The sequence below is a fragment of the Lytechinus variegatus genome, chromosome 5 (genome assembly GCF_018143015.1).
Source record: "Lytechinus variegatus isolate NC3 chromosome 5, Lvar_3.0, whole genome shotgun sequence".
In the NCBI taxonomy this organism is placed as follows: Eukaryota; Metazoa; Echinodermata; class Echinoidea; order Temnopleuroida; family Toxopneustidae; genus Lytechinus; species Lytechinus variegatus.
In genome coordinates, this window is record NC_054744.1 from 16,321,581 (window position 1) to 16,345,735 (window position 24,155).

The window sequence follows — 24,155 nt, forward strand, 5'->3', positions numbered from 1 at the left end:
TTTAGCAGCATTGAATGGTTAACATTTAGCTTTTAGTTTTTCAATCATTTACAAACTGTTTAACAAACAATGCAGCTACTTAGAACCACTCTTCAATCTCTTTTCTCTCTGTGAATGTCATGTGGTTTCTGTCTGGCAGAGATCCATTATACCATCAATATCAAGTTTATAGGTTGTAAACATGCTAAGAAAGAAAAAAAGATCAGTTATCCTGATCTAAAACGAGATTAACAGGGGCAATGACCGCAGCATTTTTACAACCCAAATTTCTGAATTGCTGAACTGGGTAATATGCATTTGTGGGATTGGATGAAGGGGTGTGTTGTTTTATTTTGTTTTTGTCTGTTGTATATAGTCTCATCTACATTAGATGTGAAGTAAGTCAGTGGACATTGGTAAAAGTTAGTCGTTAGGTATTACAAAAACTATCAGATTTTGTAACCCAAAGTTAGTCAATTGATATTACATGAAGTTAGTCACTGAACATTAAATAAGTAGTCAATGGATGTTTATCCTGAAATAGCCAGTACATTAGGTTTGTCGTTGGAGAGTATTTGTATCATTATTGTATAATTTTTGCACGGTGCACTCTAAATTCCTTAGATTTATAATAAATCCAAATTGGCAGGGAAGTGAGACCAGCTGAACTCTGGATTTTTAATTAAACCCTGAAGATTTTGACTTTAAGACTATTCTAAGTCCTTTGAGATTTCATCCATAGGATTGAGAGTTCAGTAAATCTAGAGTTAATTGAATCATAGCTAATCTTGATTTATTTCAAATCCATGTAAGCTGACTGTAGGCAGTATGGTGGACATTATTTGATGTTTGATAAGTAAAATGACTGTAAAGTTAATCAATGGACGGTGTATTCCAATACCATATTTAATCACATGTACACAGTAAAAAAATTGTTCAAGCCTATCACTCTAACAAGGTGTAAACTTTTTTTTTTATTGTTTAAACTTTTTAAAATACCTGTTTAAAAAGTTCAAACAGTAGTTGTTAGAGTTACAGGCTTAAACAACAGTTATATGCTTAAAATTCTAAACAGCATTTTTCCAGTGTTGAAAATACATGGCTACATACATGTAAGGAAAGCACATGTCTAGGTGTTATTTTCCTGTACCAATGTCTAGTGCCTTTATTGCATCAGGAATTGTGCTTCATGGATGACTTCGGACTTGACAACATCATGTAACATGTCAGACCTCAGGGGGCAAGTCAGTAGACATTAGCGCACCTGAATGTGTACATTGTCTCCTACAACGTGAAACGGGAGATGATCAAACATCACAGGCTAGGTTTATAAGGACTGTCCATAGTAGTTAGGGAGAGTGAAAGGCGACGTCTTGTACTTACTCAATTTCCCTTTTGGAATCTCATTTTGAATAGTTGCAGATGTTGCAGCAAATGGAAAATTGATGTATACTGCTTTCAAATTCATGCAAATTTGCCACTTGGCCATTTCTCGAAAAGATATAATGCATAGTACATTAATTTTTTTTTTATTATGTTTATATTTTTTGGGTGATGTATTAATTATCTAATTAAATCATTAAGGCATTATTGTTTTTTATTTGATTGATTAAATTTATTTATTAGTTTATTCACTTTTATTACTATTTTCTGTGGGGGGGGGGGGTACCGTGAACAACCCAGTTCAACATTTGCCAAACAAGATCTTTCTTGATACTGTAGATAGCATGAGTTTATATGTACAGTATAAACCAAATTAGCTTTTTTAACCATCGTACATGTATGTATTCAACTCCAACTGGGAAGCTGAATGCAAAGATGAGTTTCCCTTTTGGTGCTTTAGACAAGAGGTGCTTTTAGACCCACTCAAAACCCCAAAATACCGGGTAAATTCTGATCGGGATATCTACATGTACCTCAACATCCCCCCACAATTAAAATACCAGTCAATTTCGCCATCTTGTGTGAAAGCAATTACCTGCTAAAATCCCCTGGTGAAAACACCCTCTCAAACATATATGCTAATAAGTGTAGGTATAATTTTTAAAAACTTCAGTACATGTATGAGGACTGTCGCCAGCATTTTCCATGGTTGCTTGCAGGTATGTGTGAAAGCAAAGAGAATTTCTATGCCATCCCGTCAAGTACATGTACTTTGGGTGTTGTAAGGCTCTTTGGTTACAAGCTGACTGCCCTGTCTGCTTTTGAAAACTCTACTGTACAATACATGCTCATAACCTCAAGAACTCACCCTGAAATGGTCTGATTGAGAATGGAATGAATGTGGAAAAGAATTACCAAGTTTTTGAGGCCTGAAAAACTTCTCTAAAATATAATTATGTGCATTTTGTTAATTGCACAAGTCTGAAAGTGCCTTAGGTAATATCATCATCAATGATGCATAGTTTGGTTTCATGGTCAGTGGCTTTTAGGCTTTATTCTATCAGGGGTCAGAACTGTTCATTTACAAGATTATCTAATTACATGTATATGTAGAGATGTCTTATTGAAATGAAGTTGCAGTTCTTCAGGTCTATGTTTATTCTGTTTATGTGTGTCTCAGAATGGTTTAGAACTTTGGTATTTGTTTTTTGTCAGCTCATATCTAATATTTCTTTTTTTTCAGTCATTTTATTTCATATGATATTTCTGATTCTTTTTAAATTATTATTCTTTTTGTCTATTTTGTATTCATCTACATGTGCTTTGTTTATTCTATCATAAATCAGTCCACGGCAAGTGGAGTACTGTAATTGCTACTTTTTCATAAGTTTGCATGTTTGTACATCAAATAATACCTTTCATTTTCAGAACCGAAAGTATCGTTTTGCTCACAAGCTATCAGAAACTGATTTGATTGGCTTAACCTCATTACCCCCTTTTGATCTTGATATTTACAATACACAAGATTATAATTCAAAGAGTGCATGTACACAAATACTTAGTGCAAAAAGGTCATGTTTTGATTAAATTGTTTATCTAGCGTATCAACAAGAATCTCTTATGTCCAGTGAGAAAGACAAATCAATACAGTGGGATGGTCAGTCTTATAAAACTCTCACTCACACAATCTCTCGCCTCTATCAACACAGAATAGTGCAGTCCCAAGAAGGGGTATTATTTGCGGTAATTGAATTCTCCCTCTCGCCCATTAACTTCTTTGACGTAGGTATTTAGACCGTTTCCATGCTTCCTGATTTATTGCCTTGCTTTGATCATGTCCATCTGAAGCCAGGAGGCTGGAATTCCATTTTGAATTTCATGATACCTTAACAGTGACTGTTTAACATTGGTTTGACTTTTAAAAAATCTGAGCTAGAAGGTCACACTTGTCACCTGTGTCTGTGATATGTTACAAAAATGAAGCCCAGAAAAAAATTGCGTTCGAAAATAATTATTAAGTGCTTCAAAAATTGAAATATAAAGTGACCAGAAACACCATCTTAATTTTATCCCATACACTTAGGTGTACTATTTATGCCATGGTCACATTTGTTCTACGGCGGCCGTACGGCGAGTCGAAAACAGCCGTTTCAACACTTCTTGTCCAACGACATATAGGTGGTTTGAATCAAAATTGATAAAACGGCTGTTTTCGACTCGCCGTACGGCCGCCGTAGAACAAATGTGACCATGGTATTAGGCATCTATAAGACGCCTATTTACAAAATCGGGGTTTGCCTTGTAGTTTTAGCTTTTCATTCTTTCATTTTTAAATCGGCTGCTCACAAAGTTAAACAATACCTTTAACACTGGACTAGCTCTCATTATGGTATGTAGTTTAAAGGAGGCCCCATCATTTAACCTGGGCAAGTCCACCCCAGAAAAATGTTGATTTGAATAGAGATAAATTAAACAAGCATAACACTGAAAATTTCATCAAAATCGGATGTAAAATAAAGTTATGAAATCTTAAAGTTTTGCTTATTTTTCACAAAACAGTGATATGCACAACTCTGTGATATGCAAATGAGAGCATTGATGATGTCACTCACTATTTCTTTTTTTTTTTTTTGAATTATACAAAATTTCAATTTTCACAAATTTGACAATAAGGTCCCTCTTGGTTGGACCACAGTATGTTCAAACAATGGTAATTCCACAGGTTCATGGAGAAATGAAACCATGTTTCTAATGACGATAAGGAAAAAATTGAAATATTTCATATTTCAGAATTCAGATAATAAAAATACAAAAGAAATAGTGAGTGGGTGATGTCATCAGTCCCCTCATTTGCATACCGACCAGGATGTGTATATAACTGTTTTGTGAAATAAAGCAAAACTTTAAAATTTCATAACTTCCTTATTTCACATTGGATTTTGATGAAATTTTCAGTGTTATGCTTGTTTGATTTTTCTCTTTTTATTCAAATCAACTTTTTGTTGGGGTGGACTTGTCCTTTAACTCTTGCACGCTGAATGAGGGGATATTAATGACAATTGTTTCCATGTTATTTTCTGTAATTCAAGATCCATATTGCATCATTGATACTTATTTTTATTATATATAGATGTTATCCAAGAACTATTGCCTTTTATCAATTTATGTAATTTGAAGGTAGGGGAGGAAACTAATTACTGTAGTACGATGAATTTAATTGTACGATTGTGCAAGATTGCAACATCAGTGTGCCATGGGTTAACCTGGGCAACTTTCATTGAAATCATTCAGACATGAAAACAATTGATCTTAAACTTTTCGTTTCCTTGTCACAGTTTCACATACTGTCGCATTGAGACTGGAAATTCAAGTCTAAAATGTTTCTTATATTTTAGGCATTATTTGTACTCAATCCTACATTTTCAATCAACAGAAACTGACTTTGATTCAAAAGGTAAATATGTAGTGAATGACTACATGTACAGGCCTATGACGTCTTGGGCAATCTGATTTTGCTGGGGGTGGGAGGGGGGTGGTGGGAGGGAATGCTTGGGGGCATTTTGGGCAACCATTATTTATTCCATCCAGTATAAATCAAGTATAAATTGCTGTTTTATTTCAAACATTTATTCTTACAGCCCAATGTATAGGCCCTATACTTGTATTGTGAGCAACTCCTTTAAGCTAATTTATTTTCATTTGCAGTCAGTTGTGACTCTGCTATTTCTCCAGCTCTGGAATTTCAGGTAGACTTACCTTACGTAGTGCCACAGGAAATTGATATTGATCCCTAGACGATCCTGTCCAGTCGCCTCTAATATAATCACCAATATTTCTAGTCCATAGACCGGAGAGATATAACATACCCCTTCATTAAATAAGTCAATGCATGATTTTTGTTTGTCTCTTTCTCTCTCATTGTATTGTACCTATAGTTTCCAAACTGGTAGACAGGAATACTGCTTGAAAAAGCGAATTGTAAGATGTTTGCCTCACAATTTCACATACTTATTATTTTGCATCGAGAGAAAAAATCTGTTTTAAAATTTCATTGCGTAATTTGAGGAAAATGCCATGCTCAAGACAATTCATGTTGACATTATCACTGATAGGTCTATAACTTGATTTCCCTACAGATGTTTAAGCTCCACATGAATTTTGGTTTAATACACACAAGTGCATTGTAGATTACATATCAAATTATCACATTACTTAAACATTATGATCACTTGACTTAAATGTTTGACAATTTTAGTTTTTTCATGAAGTCCTAGATAAATTGTGAAATTTTTATGTAAATGCAGCAGGTGTGGAGGAGCCGTGGTGTAGTGGTTCTGACTCTCACCTTGTAAACAGAGGGTCGTGTGTTCGAATCCCACCACAGTCTAGCGTCCTTTGGCAAGGCGTTAATCCACAATTTGCTACTCTCGACCCAGGTGCTAAATGGGTACCCGTAGGATGTGAAAGTCATTGTAGCTTGCCCAGTACTGTGTGCGCCTCACCAGCGATTGACTGGAATACTCCCCAGGGAGTGGAGGATGTGCAAACATTGTGTGCGGGAATAATATTAATAAACTTTCCCACATATGCCTTATTGTGTCAGTGATCATCAGAATTTTCACTTTTCAGCTTAAATTTCATGATTTCACAAAGATAAGTTTATTTCAATAAACCAGGTCTATGATAATATTGTCAAAATCAACCTTGATTTCAACGACTTTCTCATTAAATACATGTATTTATTGTTTGCTGCAACTACTTTCTTTTACTTTTAATGAGCAAAGATCTCGCCAGTTGTTCTGGTTATTACACAGTATATATCACATGACAGCTCACCTGGATGCACTTTTATATTCCCTCAGATCCTCCAATGAACTTACCCTAGATTTATCCTTGATTTCCCCATTGGCGCATTATTTGCTGCAAAGTTATGAAGGTAACTTTTTGCTCAATATGAAAGGAGATTATGACATACATGTACATACATGTATATGTCTGATTGATGTATGTATGAATGATTTCCGTTATCATATTATGAAATGAGATTACACTGTAAATAAGATAACCTTTGATAATACCTCATAATGATAGATGATTGCCCTGGGCAAATCATCGCATTGATCTCACAGGAACATGTTCACCTGGAGGGGAAAGAGAAGTATACATCTTGTTTCCATGGCAATGAATATACCTGTTATCCCAGGAGAGGCAAAATTCTTTTTAACACATATTTCATAATTGAAAGCTTCTCTAAGAGTGTAAAGTAGCTGAAATGTCACTTGGACTTTATTCCTTTGGGAATTTGAAGTGTGAAATAAGAGCATTTGTGGACTTGATTCCTTTGGGAATGTAAAGTGTGAAATGTATTTGTTTTTTTTAGATGGTGTAATAGTAAATTTGTACTTTTATTATTTTACGTCATTCTAGGTGTACACAGATATTCAATTATTGAATTTTATCACATGGCCTCTAATTAATACTAGGAAATGTTTTCTACACTGAACAACAAAATGTATCCCATTATTGTCACCCAAAGACAATTATGTGGGGGAGGCATGAATATTTGATGAATAATCAACTGGGCAATTCCATAAAATATGTACGTCCAACCCCCTATGCGTGGGACCGTCATTAAATTTGTTTGTCTCTGATTTCTCTGTTCGTTTGACAGTCTGTAATGTTCTCAAAGGACCTTGACTTGGTCAGTTTATGAAGTGAAGTAAAACTTGAGAAAAATGGTGGTTGGACGTAATAAAAAGGTTTATTATTTTATGGAAATGCCCAACTGTATTTATATCACTTGGTAAAATATGGGTAGATGTTTGGTCAATAAATATTTGTTCTCTCCAATAGGACCATGTTGAATATTTTGAAATTTCTCTAAAATGGTATATCTGACAGTAAGAATTTTTTTCTTCCACTATACGAGCATTAAAACTGCAAGTCTTATTTAAATTAAGATGCTGATATTTAGATCTACATATGCTGCAGTGGCATTAGGGTTGTTCTTTGTTGTTCGTGCATGCATTTTATGTTGGGTATATTTTGGGGTTAAGCAAGTGCCTCCCCTAGTGACCCCTACAAATAGCATCCTTGCAACAAAACAACAAACAAGAAAGTGAGAATCTGTGCCTCTGTGTATGGTGATCATCAACTTTAGAGAATCGTACACAGTGTGACATCATCCCCTTAGAGGGTCTTTTCGATGACCTCATGCTTGAAGAATTTACACCTCTAATTTCTCTTGAATAGAATTTGGTTAGGATTGGGCAGTTACATGTACCCAATAACATGGATTGAATTGGGTTTTTGTGGTACTTGTGGAGTTGGAAGTCCAAGATCTTTTGACACTCACATTTTGAGATGAGTAGTGGATCTAGTGCGGACAGAGGAATGGTAAAAGCAATTCATATATACATGTACATGTAATAAGCAAGTTGATGATTTGAATGATAATTCCCCCCCCACCCTTCCCAAAAAAAAGAATAGTGAGATGCCAAAAATGTGAGATGTATATAAGGGATGTGTTTGTGAGAAAGAGGGAGGGGGGAGAATTAAGAGAGGCAGATGTCGGAGGATTCAAACTGCAGTTGGAATGCACTTGTAATAATAGCACAAGCCAATCAACCTGTTGAATCACATGCAATATGTGAGATACGCAATGTCTCCTGCCAGCTAGACACCCTGCACCCTACCCTGGAAAACAGCTTGAAAGTAGATCGATTTCGCGCACCGCATCCAAGTGGACGTGTTTGGCATGTAAACATGTCCTCTCCTCATCAAGATCCCACCTTTGCCCACAGCATGCCCCCCTTTACCTGACCCCCTTGTTGATGGGGTTTTCGCTTAGGATGTCCTCCTGACGACTTCATGGCCTCTGTTTCTCTGGGTCAGGTCTCTTCAAGAGAATCACTGTAAACAAATATATGGTCTTCATGCACGTGCAGCAAGAGATACGCTCTCTGTCTCGTTCACATTCATGTAAGTGCTGCATTGGAAGCTGTGTGTGGGACTTTAGGGAGAATTCTTAGGTTACATGGCCACATAGCAGAATGAGGCCAACATGAGCTAGAAGTGGGTGTGAATTGAGAAAGTTTGTAATTAGAAGCAGGTTGTCTGAAAGTGGAGGGTAATTCTGGAAAGTATTGCTTTGCATTTTGGAGAGCTATGAAGTATTTGCAGGGGGATTTTAAAAAATTTGGTAATTTCAGCTAATGAAAAAGAATCACAGAATCTTCTAGATATTTTTTATACGCCTGTCCTAGACAGGACGTATGATGATATTACGCTCAGTGTCCGTCCGTCTGTCTGTCCGTCCGTTAACTTTTCCTCATGAATGCGATAACTTCAGTTTGAATAAACCAATGCTTATATAATTTGGTGTGTATGATACTAGCATAGATCCCAGGAAGCCTATTGATTTTGAGGTTAAGATCACAGTGACATATTTTTATCTTACCCTTGCGATAATGCGATAATCGTATCCCCCGAACAGAGTTAGGAGGATACTATGGATTTGGCCTCCTTGCGCCGCCGCAGAAATTTCTTTGTGAGCGCTCTATCAGCTGCATTTCTCCGGTCACCTTCAAATTTGGTATTAAGGTTGAGTCTGGTATAGCAAAGCTGCCTATAGATTTTGGTGTGGGTGGAGACATCGTTGCCATGGTAACAACAGTTTTCGTGGAAATAGCAGAGATATCCTTATGAGTGCTCTACCAGCTGCATTTCTTCTCCAATCATCTTTGAATGTGGCATGAAGGTCCATTATGGTAAAGCAAAGTCGCCTATTGATTTTGCTGTGGGCAGAGACAATTTTGCCATAGTAACAAGAGTTTTTGAGAAAATAGCAGAGATGTCCTTGTAGTGCTCTACAAGCTGCATTACTTCTCCGATCGTCTTCAAATGTGGCATGAATGTCCATTAAGCAAAGCTGCTTATTTATTTTGGTGTGGGCGGAGACGTATTTGCCATGGTAACAAGTTTTTGTGGAAATGGCAGAGATTTCCTTGTGAGTGCTCTACTGGCTGCATTTCTTCTCTGATTATCTTCAAATTTGTCATGAAGGTCCATTATGGTAAATCAAAGCTGCCAATGATTTTGGAGTGGTTGGAGACCTTGCTGCCATGGTAACCATATTTTTGTGGAAAATTTGGTAAAACCTGTAACTTCTGCTTTTTTCCCAGTTTGTCATAACAGTTGGCACACAGAAGCAATATTAGAAGGTGAAGTGAAAATGCCTATCATTTTTTATGGGGGGGGGGGTCTTACGGTTAGGTTTACAAAATATATCCAGATAACTCTATAATTGTATTCCCCAACAGGTGATACTGGACAATACTTTAGGTTCTGCAGAGTCACGCTGCTACATCATATTATTTATCAAATTTGGTACCTACAGGCAAAATATGGGCAGGGTCATTGTCACCCTGACAATTGTATTTGTCAAATTTCTGTGTGAGCTCTATTTATCACAATGACGGATGACTCGTTGGGTTCGGGGGATACATGTTTTCATCTTACCCTTCTGAAATCCTTGTAAATGCGATAACTTTAGTTTAGCTTAACTTTAATAGGTTCATATAATTTGGTGGGTATGTACTAGCATAGATCCCAGGTAGCCTTTTGAGTTTGAGGTCAAAACATCAAAGGTCTAGGTCACAGTGACATATTTTTATCTTACCCATCTGAAGTCCTTTGTAAATGCGATAACTTCAGTTTAACTTAGCCTAGGCTCATATAATTTGGTGTGTATGATACTAGCATAGATATCCGCAATTCTTTTGACTTTGAGGTCAGAAGGGCAAAGGTGAAGTTGCCACCTTCCACTTTTCTTTCTTGACCAATAACTCCATTTTCCGTGTTACAGGCCGGCGTATAATGTGCTCGCCTTTATAGCGACACTTGTTTAATTAACAAGTGAGAAAGATCTTTGTGATTCCTTTGCATTAATCTTGAAAGGTGCATGATATATACATGCAGATGATGCAGGTGGCACCTTCTTTGGTTGTAAAATACTTGATCTACAAAAATTGATTCATGAAGCTTGATCTATATTTTGGTAAAAGTGATTAATAAACTCTGATCTGTGATGAAAATATACAAGGACGTCAATGTTCAGCTCATGGGATACAGTGTGTTTTTTAGGGTGGATAAAGCTGTATGAAAATATAGAGTTACTTATTAATGCCTCCCCACGCATACTGTTACCCTGGTAGAATTGCCTGGTTAGAAAGTTATATACAGACCTACTCTGTGGCAGCATCAGATCATGTTATGTGGGACTATAAGAGATTTGGGGTTACTGTGCTCCTTTGTGAATATGATGCATCTGTAGAATATTGTTAGGGTGGCGCCAGTACAAGTTGTAAGTGAATGTAAATAGGGCAGGCTTTGATAAACAGTCTTATCCTGTGTCAAGGAGAGGATGAAACTCAAACAGGAGTGTTGTCATCGCCCTCGGACTGGAGACCTTCTCTGGTGTGATGTGCTCAAGATTCCAGACTGACCTAGCAGGCGTATTTGGACTGGCTCAATTGTCAGAGTACCCAATTAATTTATGAACTTGTTCAGGCCTTAAATTACCTGATAATAATTTTCCACATTCACACCAATCCAAAGCAGACCATTTTAGGAAAAGTTCTTGAAGTTTAATATGAGCATGTGTAGTTTGGTCTACATGTAATTAGCAGACGAGGTCACAGCACAGCTCTCGTGCCCAACTACTTGCTGGGCTGAGAAAATTCCCTTAATTTGCTAAATACCCACACGATTGGAGAAATTCCTGCATTTTTCTTTTAATTTCAGCAAGTACCTTCTGTTAATATTATTTTGGGAATATTACAAGTATTTTGCTTTCATATTGGCAAAGATACTTGCTCTTTTGTGATCAAGGTAGATCAGAGAAAAATTTCCCGATCAGAGAATACCTGGTATTTTCAAAATTTGAGGTGGTCTGAATGCGTCTTCTGTGGATCGCATTCTGTTGTTTGGCAAGATTGGCAGGATGGATGGATCAACTTAGGCTGCTTGTTTGTACACAGGCACCACCAGAGTATTGTTGATGTTTTATGAAATAACAAACTTTGGCTGAGAAATCAATTCATGTTGCGTTGTAAATGGCATGGTTTACCATTCGGCCGGATGAGCAGTCCTTTTAGAAGGGTTTCATTTTTAATTTCTTACTTTCATTTTAAAGCTATCAGAAGTAGAAAAATGGGTATTAATCGAATGTGTATTTGCCACGTTGCATGGACCGTTTCCCTGCATGGATATCTTTAGATATTTAGCTTTATTAAATAACTTTATTCATTATTTTTACTCAATTTTGTTTTTATTTCAGGAGATGATACTGAAATAATATTCTTTTACAAATTTCTCAGGAAATTGACCAAAGAGAATGAATTAAAAATTACATTCCACGATCCACAAATGATTTCGTCACATAGAGGGCAATTTGATCATCTGGTACTTACATGTAGGTGGATATTTATAGAAGATCAAACCATGATTTTTCACACCATGCTTTCATCCAACTTGGGATCATTCTTCCCATCTTGCTTCCCTGATGTGCTTATATCATTAACTATAAAAGGATACCCAAGGAGAAAAAAGGAGAAAGAAAATAAGAGGGAAAATAAAAATAAAAGGTTCTAACTTTGAGCATCTGACTGTGCAAACAGTACTTAACACAGTTTTCTGCTTCTTCAAATATCCATTTCAGATTAGCTCCTCGTGGCATTTTGGAAAGGTTTGAAATTTTGAGGGAGTAGGATCTTGAGCATTGATACCCTGTTTGATGCATCTTTCCTATGAAGCATGCTTCCAAGATATCCTATTACGCACACTGTTGTTTTGAAAGAGAATTCTTCATCTTATCCCATTTTTAATGCAAATTATTAAAAGATATCTAAAAATTGATGAAAATTCGTATTTAGATAATAAAAATTAAGTAAGGTTTTGATTCGACATTATGCTATATGAAAATTAGCATTCCGCAGTCCTTTGAAATTGAACTTTCCTTTTGTAGTGAGATCTTTGTTGTTCACGTCTTCCAAATTTAAAGTTTGAGAGGAATACCAGTGGAATCATATTCTGACCCACATACTTTTATATAAAAATAATAATAATAAAAGAAAACACCCAACCTAGTATTTTTAGTGATTGTCTAAAAAAAATTGATTAAAATTGTAAGTAAGAGTTGCAACTGCTTTCAATCTTGCTAATCTCTATCTCTTGCCTTTCAACATTTTGAAACTGATCCCCTTCTCGAAGCTGAATACAGGATTAGAGATTGTGATGAGTTCAAGAAAACTCTTTCTTCGCTTGTGTAATGCAATCGAGTGCAATAGGTTTGCCTGTACTTCATTGTTTGTTTTTTAACCCTTGTGCAATCTTATAGACTTCGATAAAAGTCCCATGTTTTTTCCTTTAAAATTTCAACAGTTAGTGTGTGTGGGGGGGGGGGAGGGGATGGCACGAGGGGTGCAGTGGTTGAGTTGTATAAGGTTCCTGATATATCAAAGCCCTGGTTTTAACAGGATCTTTAGGAGGGGCATTTTTTTAGGGTATTGTAAATATTCTAAATGTGATGTCATCATTTTTTACCCGTTTTAATAATGGGGGGGGGATAGAGTTGAACGACTCAGACCTCTCCTCTCGATACTCTTCTTTCATTTTCTTTCCTTTTTCTTTCTCCATCTTTTTTTCCTTTTCTTGTTTCTTTTTCACTCCTTGAAAAGTAAGATATGGATCTTTGCGTTTCTATCAGAGTATATAGATCATTGTTTAAATTTGATTTTGGGGGGGCAAACTTCAAGCTACACTGTTAGTAGTCCTAGTATAAACATACATGTACAGTATCTAGGGATGAGCTCCTCAGCAGAGGAGGGAAAATGATCTAAGCTTGTGTCTTGGGGGTAATTGATTCTTGTTTTCTGGAGCCAGAATCGGGAGAAGAATTTGCTGGAATTAAAAGGTTCCCTCCCATGTCGTGGATTATCTTGACTTTTAAAAATACCATACGGCTCACACACCACACACGTAAGAAAAGAAGGGATTCAACACATCTCTGTAATTATTTCTCCCAGCGAAAGGGCATTAGAGAGAACACGATGAAAGGTAAAAAGTTTCCCCTCCAAGCATGTCTATGTGACAGCTAAAAGGGCGTCCATTCCCGATATTATTCCAGCCTTTTAATGTAGGAACATTGGCCATCTGTCTCTGAATAGATAACAATTTGTCTGATGTCTCTGCGAAGAGTGGAGGAATTTATCCTCATTTACCAAGAGTAATTTTAAGAGTGCAAACGTGATCATCGCTGCTTCAAGATAATTTGTAAAATGGATTTGTGCACTCTCTGCACTTTATAGTATAGACCATTGTTTACTGAACCCATTCACTCTCAATCTCCCATGCTTTACTTGAAATCACTTGTGATAATTCCTTTCTTAGCATCTTGCCCTATTGTAAACTGAGCCAGATACGATGAAAGAAATAAAATGTTTAGGTTTTCATGGTTATCTCCCAGTACATTTACAAATGTTAAGACAACTTAGAAGAAACGAATTTCAAATTCTTATTTCAACACTACCAAGGAGGCTTATGGTTATAATGCAATAAACAAAATTCAAAGTTACTACTATCATATCTTTGAATAAAAAGAAATACATAAGATGTAATGCAGTCAGAATTTTATTGTTTAGAGGTTAAAAATGTTGAAGTATTTTGTTTGCAGAATTTTGTTTCATAACAAAATCAACAAGAACAAGAATGAAATGAACTATGGGAATGTATAAACAGAATTATTGAATAGGTTTCAAGTCAGTTCAAGTGCTTTATTCCTCTCATTTTCATTTTTTCCCTGATAGATCTGGAGATCATACGTAAATTGTGTCTTTCACGAGAGGACCCCCCCCCCCCTGTTCATCCAAATGCAAACAACAGGTCTTGCATGAAACGAGTCAAATTATCTCACAACTTTTTCATGTGATGGGCCTGTTTTTAGGGAGTGGATAAGAGAAACATCTGACACGCTCATTAACCTACATAATAATGGATCTAGGACTTGGCGGTAGCTCGCATGAAGCTGTATGATCCATTCTATTATCTGCTAAGATTAGTTACCCCGTCATGTATTATCCAGCTCACATTGAGATCCTACTTTCTTAGAAATGTGAGTGGAAATGGTTTCACACTATTCATCTACTGCATCGATTTTTCCACCTGTATGAGAAGGGTACGACACCATGCGGAGCTCTGAAAATCTTCAATATGGTGTTTGGGAATCACATTGACCTGGAATTCTATAAACTGTTCCAGTTTACACGATAAAGCAAGGAGCTCTAAAGGTTTTTCATGAACAGCTTTTTTTTGTATAACCTGTATGTAGGACAGTGTCAGAGGAAACATATTTAAACTTTCACTGAATTATGTGTTGATGCAGCATTACTAAATTGTCTTATTTGGGATTTTGTATCTGAAATATTGATGTCAGCATAATGATTGAAAAAAAAAATCATTATCCAATTTGTTACCCAGAGGACTTTATGGATTTTTCCAAATTGGCTTCATCCTCAAGGAGTTGAAACTTAGGGATATAGTTTTAAATATTTTTCCTGTCTTCTAAATGTTGATCAGCGTAAACAGTAATATTGCCTCATGGATCCTCTTCCTCACTGTCATAAAAATGAGCTGAAATGTTTTCCAAGTTGGCCCATTTCCAACTGCATCGTATTGAAATGTATAACCTGCTGCATCTGTGAATTACAAGGAGAAATAGCCATTCATGATACTGCCCTAGCCTTATCCGATATATCCATCCACCGTCAAGACACACGAGCAGGGGTGAAAACTCCATCTTATTACGGCATCGATCACCGAAATAGCCCTAATACGGGCCAAAAGACGAGGGCTTCCCCCTCAGGAGGGTGCATTTCAGGTTCTCAATTGCATTATATGATGGAATTACATCAGGGTTTAGAGGATTCTCTGGTGTTTTCCTTCCGAGAGAGTGAGCTCCATTTATTAGCTTAGTTAGATGATAGATCCCTTTCCACCCCTTTCTATTTACTCTTGGAATGAATGCTAGCTTGTTTTCTTGAAGCTTGGGAGGAAACTCCCTCTTCTCCATCACCTTCCTCTCTCTGCAATTGTTGATGATGTCTTCAAGTCTCTTGACTATTCTTTAGAAGTATATCACCATTGTATCAATATCATTTTGTATGAGAACCTGCAGATGTTGAAGAATATACTGAGAAAAAAATGACTATTATCCGGCAACATGCCAAATTCATAAAAGTGTTTGCACAGAATAATGGGACATGTTTTTTCTTCTTTAATTTACACCGTAATAATCAAATACTAGTTATGTTCAGATCATCTGCTGAGAAACATTGTTTGAGTAGTGTGTTATGAAATTGAATTTTAAATGAATTGGACTTGAATCATTTCCCACATAAGAGAATTCTATATTTTCAAAAATCTTTCTTGTACTTTGAAGATTCAAGCAATGTCCTTTTTGTTACCACCGATGCTAGTTCTATTAAATCCATCTTGTCCAAAAATACCCTGTTAACCGACTCTTTTTATATTGAAATCACCCTCCTTTCTGCACTGTTTCCTCGCCTTACGTCACAGTGTATCCACGATAATGTAATGAAGTTATCTCTTCACTGCATCACTAGGATAACTTACCGTGGAAATCAATGCCGGACAATGCAGTGGTGTGTTATTGTATCCTTATCAAAGATTCAGACAAAATTGTATTGTGCAACATGAGAACGTTCAAGGGCAGGGAAAAAAGATTTTGGCAAACAAGCATTGGGCGAGCCTAGAATGTGGTGTGAGAATGCTACTCATAATATCAAAGGAGAGATTTTGTTAGTGCGAGCTGTGTGTAACTCAGATGGGTACGGTGTTACAACATAACTGTTCATAGGACCGGAAAAAATGGATGAAAAGTGTTTGATTCAAATCTAGCAGTCCTCAGTATTTTTTTTAGTATTTCGCAATGTGTATTTTTTATTTAATTAATGAATTTGTTTAGGCATTTGAAAAATCTCGGTGTATGATAATATAACACGTAAGTCAGAAGAAAGTGAAATGGAAAGCTAAAGGAGATCACTGTTTTGTTTAATATCTTTTATAGTCTGTTGTATGAACCATCGCTCATCTGTATACGTACCCACACTTGTCACATATTAGGCGCATGATATTTTATTAATGTGTAATAAATCACATCATAAGTGATGAATAATTGAGACTCACTGGGAGATACATGCTTGCACATTACATTCCCTACGTCACCGATCGATGTGGCCACTTTCCGTTTCTCTCTTCATCTTTCTTTTCTTCTGCTGATTAACTTTTCGCAAGTTTTTGTTCAGTGGGCTAGACTCTCACCTCCAAACACTCGACCGTACTTGTCCATGAATTCATGAATATTCCATATAAAGGAATATTCCATATAAAGTGACAAAATTTCACTGCGCATGGGTGTCACTTTCAGTACTTGTTGGTATCTGATTTCAAATTTCTGCCTGATGTATTATACTTCAGGATGTGTTATACCTCAGAGTGGGAATGCGAAGGAAAGGAGACATGGATAGTGATATACACAGAGAAAGGGGTGGAAGGGAGTGATGGATTGAGGAGATAGATATAAAATAAAGCGGATGATTCGAACAGAAAAGAGGGAAAGAGAAATGAAATGTTGAGAAGGAAAACAAACTTGAGAGCACAAAAATTAATAAAACAAAATGGGGGGGGGGTTGGGGTTATCTTTTGGTGCCAAAGCATGGATCAATTACGTTCTGTTATTTTGACACCAAAAAGTGATTTCAAAACTTTTTTTGCTATCAGTAATGAATTAAAATAGAAGTATTCTATCAGTTTTTATGCAAAGGCATGGATTTTTGGAGGGAATTAAGTCTAAAATCATGGAAAAGGCATTTGCAACATTAGTGAGGATGATGGTACTAAAAGCTGATAGCAGCCAATAAATGCCACCAAAGCATTCATGATGAATCGTGCTGATTCTAAGTTTGACATTTCAGCTGTGTCTCCATTCGTCCCTCACATTTGTTACCATGGTAACAAGAATGATTTTTTTGAGGGAGAGGATTCCCTCTCTATGCTGTCTGTTCCTACTCTCTCCTACTTGCACATGAAGCCTAGGAACCCGATGACAGTCCCAACCATTGGTAAAGATATGTCAGATCCGCTCTCGTGCCCTCGTTTGAGGACACCCCATAAGAGCTTTTCCTTTTCACTTTCCATTTTCTCTTTAATAGATCTGTACCTCAAAAGCTCAAATGTTTTGTGCATTTAGATTGTTATCCCCCTAAAATAAAGCCAAGGCTTGTTGAAGCTAAATGTTTTTACCGTCTCAAGTGCTTTGTCAGTTGTGCCATGATGGTACTTTCTAGAGCGCTTTTTGAATATTTATATCTCTGACTGGTGATTGTGTATATATCATTAGCCAGCCAATATTTATTGGCTATCCTTCTTGAATGAAATTCTTCATACATTCTCCACTCATTGGGGAGTGAATCTTAATATCCTATGTTCATATCTTAGGAAGATTAACATAGTCGTTACACCTTTCATAGTTCATTGTTATTCAGTGATTGCTTTGTTGTATCCTCCCAACTTTACAAATTTATGTATGGCTTTAGTCTTGATTCTTATTTTTCTTGCCTGTATTTTTTTCATCTTTTTTGTTTTCCAGGGAGGGGGTATCTAGACCTGTTGTCAATTATCTTTGGATTTGAGAGAAATATTCAGTGGTGACTGAACACCCATAGTCTTTTTCAACTGTGATGAAATAATTCAAAATCCGGCCAATATATATATTCAGGGTTTTTTCTTACTATCTGTATAATCAGTTCAAATGAATAAATTAAAAGATCAGCTTTATGCAACTTACAATTGAATTGAACATATATTTTTTTTTTATTTGACACAAAAAAAACAGTTATGGCAATTATGATTAGTATCTGTAAATAATTTTCAACAATATTGTTTAGAGAGTGTATATATTTTGCTATAAACCAAATTTGAAGGCAGGAGCCTTCAAAAATATACAATATTGTGGACAATTCTCAGATAACTGAAAACATGTGAATTGAAGTTGATGCATAAGAAAAAATGATGAATGATTAATTAATAACATTGTTTTCCCTTCTACTGCCTTACTGGGTTGTTCTCTATCTCTGACATACAAACATGCACAGATAATTAATCTATTGTGCTTGTTGGTTACCAGTATGACACAAATCATTCCTACAAACTTGCCTTGAACTATTTCTGTCCATAAAATGAGAGAAATGGGAAAATCAGTCGTAAAAAAATGGAGCATCTGTAATTAGGAGCCAGACAAGGAGAAGAAAAAAAAAGAGATTTTCATCTTCCATAATTTGTGAGAGAGACCTGCTACAGATTCACCACATGTTTGTCTGTGAGATGAATTGAGAGGGGAGTAAGGAAGAGAAGGGATGAGAGTGAGATAGAGAAAAAAGAAAGAAAGAGAGAGTGAAAGAAAGAAGAGAGAGAAGGGAAGCGGGAGATACACCGTTAAAGGGGAGGAGCAGATCTTGATGTTATATGCTTTTATATTGAAATTGATGGATGTATGTTTTGTGTATTCAATACTCTTTCGTGTTTTCTGTTTAATAAATTGGTGAGTAGAATGAGATTAATTAGTTTGATTGCTCCCATTGTCCTTCTCATTTTTGGTTGATTTGGTATGGGGGTATATCGCTAATCAGTGTGAGTCCGTATGAATGAGACAAGATTGGGATAATATTATTCTCCAAAGTGTATTGTTTATTAATGAATACATACATAGTAAAGGTCAAATTAAATTAATAGTGATGTACATGTAATAGAATTAAAAGTATATTACAGTCCACTTGCAATTATATAGCTATAAAAGTACCCATAAAATAATGGGTTTTTTAGTACATGTATGTAAACTGGTGTTGAAGATTATTACTTCAATATTGTGGATTCCAGTGGCATCTGAGCGGTTGGAAACTGATATTCTGTTGGATGGATTTCACAAATTTGCATGCAATAAAAAGTAATGAAATATGGATTTTCATGTCCCCAACAATTCTTTGTATTTTTAACAGAAATGGCGTTGATGTTGAAGGTGCTACTCACAAGTTTGTTGTGGACCTCATCAAGCAGGGGGGCAATGAACTTACGTTAACGGTCATCTCTGTACCGAACTTCCGAGAGGAGAAGAAAGACTTGAGCGATGAGTCGTCGGGGTACTCTTACTGCGACTACAGTGACAAACGACCTGTGCCTATAACCATACCAGACTACCAACACATTACCAGTGATGGAGAAAAATATGTGGTAGGTAGCTTGATTACTTGCCCTCTTTTATTCTATTCATGTACCCTAGACTTGTTAGAGAAAAAGAGTAAGATGCAAAGCATCATATTGAGATATATGTGTCGCTTTGATTTTATTAATCCCAGTTCGGTCTGTTGTTTCTATGTGCTTGATATTAGGCTATTCTCAAATCCTTGGCTTGCTGATTTTGTGCAGTGCCATGTACACCATGTTTCTTACTATTTCGATATTGATGTCTCATCAAATTTCCCTGTAGCTGTGATTCTAATCTTTTGGTGGTTTCATCTCATATGTGATGTCACTTTATTTGATTGTCATCCATACTAACTGGGTCCCATAACACAAAGGTGGATAATGAATTGCAAATATGATAGAATCCATCCGATAGGATCCTAGTCAGTGTTTTGAACAGAGTGGGCATGCAACACTGATCTTGATTGGTCAATAACATTCAGTGAGTGATTGCAAACCTTTATGGTTGGTTTTTGTCTCACCTGCATAGCAGGGTGAGACTATAGGCGCCGCTTTTCCGACGGCGGCGGCGTCAACATCAAATCTTAACCTGAGGTTAAGTTTTTGAAATGATAATAACTTAGAAAGTGTATGGACCTAGTTCATGAAACTTGGCCATGAGGTTAATCAAGTATTACTGAACATCCTATTAGAGTTCCATGTCACATGACCAAGGTCAAAGGTCATTTAGGGTCAATGAACTTAGACCATATTGGGGGAATCAACATCAAAATCTTAACCCGAGGTTAAGTTTTTGAAATTTCATCATAACTTAGAAAGTATATGGACCTAGGTCATTAAACTTGGACATAAGGTTGATCAAGTATCACCAAACATCCTGCATGAGTTTCACGTCACATGACCAAGGTCAAAGGTCATTTGGGGTCAATGAACTTTGGCCGATTTGGAGGTATCTATTGAATTACAATCAAAATTTTTTAAAAGTTTTTGGATCTGATTCATGAAACTTGGACATAATAGTAATGAAGTATCACTGAACATCCTGTGCAAGTTTCAGGTCACATGATCAAGGTAAAAGGTCATTTAGGGTCAATAAACTTTGGCCGAATTGGGGGTATTTGTTGAATTACCATCATAACTTTGAAAGTATGTTGGTCTAGTTCATAAAACTTGGACATAAGAGTAATCAAGTATCACTGAACATCCTGTGCGCATTTTAGGTCACATGGCCAAGGTCAAAGGTCAATGAACTTTGGCCATAATGGGGGTATCTGTTGAATTACCATCATATCTTTGCAAGTTTATTGATCTGACTTTTGAAACTTGGACATAAGAGTAATCAAGTATCACTGAATATCCTGTGCAAGTTTCAGGTCACATGATCAAGGTCAAAGGTCATGTGAGGTCAATGAATTTTGGCCACATTGGGGGTATTTGTTGAATTACCATCCTATCTCTGTAAGTGTATTGGTCTAGTTCATAAAATGTGGAAATAAGAGTAACCAAGTATCACTGAACATCTTGTGCGAGTTATAGTAGTTTTCAAAGTCAGCACTGCTGCTATGTTGAATCGCGTGATGCAGGTGAGACGCCCAGAGGCATTCCACTTGTTTAAACAAAATTACTGGTGTATATAACTTGTGATCCACATGTGAACAGCACTCCAAACTTTGGAAATCCTCGCTCCTGCTTCTGCCCAAAATATCTCAGTCAGTTATCTCCCCCCCCCTGTTTTCACAATCCCCCTTACTTCAGCCCCCTTTTCTCCATATTACTGTTAGAGATACGCCACATATATTTGCTATTCCCTATCTTTAGATTAAATGCCCGTGGCAAAGTTACATTTCTTGAGAGAGCTACCTATTTCTTGAAGCTTTTTAGAATTTTCACGCCTATGATCTTCCCTTCCTCTTTCATTCTAGGTAGAATCATGTTGATGAATATTGGCAAGGCAGTCGTACTCTTCAAAAAGGCAGACATCCAGTTTGTGTGATTTTTTTCTATGTAACCTGTTCAGACAACCATTTAGACTAGCTTTTAATAATTAATGATAAAGATGAGCACAGATTTATTTTATTCCTTGTGTGAATGTCTCATTGAACTGTTTACACTGTATTTGTTCTAGTATCCAACAGAACTGAGCACATTTTAACAAGAACATCAACTTCAAGTACTGTACATCTCTTCACAAAGAAATCTTCTTGAACTCCAGAAAACAATAATATTTGCTCATCTAAGTCCATAAAATGCAATACTGTAAACGCTGTTATTTTCGCGGGATTAATATTTCGCACTTGGTGGCTTTAAATCATATTGGCGGGTTCTTGGATTCGCGCTGCACACTCCACAATCACAAAGTCATTTCCTTCTTTCCCATCTGTAAATGCTTTAAATTAACATTTCAGCAACGAAATTGTTTTTTCTGATCATAATTCTAGCTCTAAGCGGCGTAATGCAGCATTGTTTTGATCCAATCATGAGCTTTTGTGACATTTTGCGTAACTTTTCTTATGTACTCCCTTTGCCAGAAAGATACATGCTATTGAACCACGGTTCAAGAATTGCATTAAAGTAAAGTAGATGCTCATAAATTCTTGTGTTTCTAAATTTGCGCTCACCGATGTTGCCGCGAAATCCATAAAACATTCCACTTTTACAGTACATGTACAATATAATGAGTCCTGTGAGAGGGACAACAAGAAAGGAATAAGTGTTGTAATTATCTACCCCTATATAGTATATTATCAAAGACAACAAAATATGCTAAACTACAAGAAATAGAGCTGATATGAATTAATACTTGATCTCTTATGGCAGTAGGGGTACATGTACACTCACTTCTGTTGGATACTGTTTTTTATAAGTTTGTAATGGTAGTTAAAAATTTCCATCATCTGTTATTTCAGGTTTATAATATCTACATGGCAGGGAGATTGCTGTGTTCCCACCGATACAGCGAGTTCGCCAACGTCCATGCCAAGCTGAAGAGGGAGTTCATCGACTACCAGTTTCCCAAGTTTCCAGGCAAGTGGCCCTTCACGCTGTCCGACCAGCAACTAGACACAAGGAGAAGAAGTCTGGAGCATTATATAGAGAAAGGTAAGGGATGCATAAGGCAAGATTTAATGTTGATATGGTATCTTAACCCATTTACTTCTGATTTCTAACTCTCCCATAGGTGGATCTAGTACGTAAGGGGTAAAGAGCTGTATCAATCTAGTTCGCTACATGCAGGATTTCACAGTCGCATTTCTGCCCTCTAATAAGCCAGTTCGTAGTTCCTTTCTGCACATGATCAGAGGAAGGTCATTGGAAATAAGGTGACATGGTGGTTTAAAATCTAATGAGATAAGCACCAACTTTGATGTCTTGGTTATTCATATATTCTTTTGAATTGTGTTTTTCATTTACATCCACCAAAAACTACAATGCGTCCACGAACGACTGGTATTTCATGCTATATTATGCATTCAACGTAGAAATGCAACAAATACTTCCAGAAAGTGTTAATTGTAGTGCTATTCTAGTCCCCTGGTCTATCCAATTTCTTTATCCTGCTATGTAAGGCATGCTTACTCAATATCTTGCTTTGAAATCTGCCTATCATAATGAAAGAAATGAAAGTTCATTTGACCAAAATTGTCCATGAAGTAACTACGAACTGGTCGATTGTTTTGTCTAGATAGAGAAATAGAGGGATTCAAAAGGAAAAGGAGTTGTGCTCGGTGAGATTAAAGTTTTTAATTCAATAATTGTACAAATGGCTGTGCACCAAAAATTTAATTGGGCAAATGGCAAACTGCTCTTGTGAATTGCGACTTACAAAAGAACTTCTTTAAATCTGGAAAGTTTGAATAAAAAAGGGGGAAAATAGTTCTTTTTTTAGAAAAAAATGATTTCTCCTCCATTACCTGTACTCTAGTCTAGCCTTTTTCTTTAAAAAAAGCTGAACAGACCGTTGTTTTACACTGACTACACAGACGTATATGATTGATATTGTCTTTTAGAACACAATCATACATGTAAGAACCTCTCCACTTCAACCCTGACAATACAGAACTTGCATTTAATTGCCGATGTGGAGAAATCAATTTTCAATTACTCATTTACAGCTGTAGGTAATTCGATGTCTAATTGAATCAGTTTGTATTTTCAGTTAAATGTCTACCATTTGATAACAGGTTTATATACTTCATTTGAAATATAATCCCTGCATTGGAAAAATAATCCCTGAAATGAGACAAGCTAAATTTTCCTCATTTTATTTGATTTATATGAACTACCAGAAAAAACATCAATATTGGTTTTTGATGGACAAGATGAGAGCAAATAAGTATTCTCATTCTTTCAGTAAATTGGCATCATGAATGTGAAAGAGTACATTAGTCTGAAGGTCTGTATTTGGCATGGGCCTCTTCAATCAACTCTCAACTCATTTAAGATCTAATAAGGCCTGT

General features: G+C 36.4%; 1 protein-coding gene across 1 annotated transcript in view; it reads left to right on the forward strand.

Moving 5' to 3' along the window:
* LOC121414909 (sorting nexin-27-like) overlaps positions 1-24,155 on the forward strand; it is a 77,062-nt gene that overhangs the window by 27,100 nt on the left and 25,807 nt on the right. Inside the window, 2 exon segments of the mRNA XM_041607956.1 lie at positions 19,494-19,725; positions 22,605-22,797. Of these exon segments, the coding sequence (XP_041463890.1) occupies positions 19,494-19,725; positions 22,605-22,797 (425 nt within the window).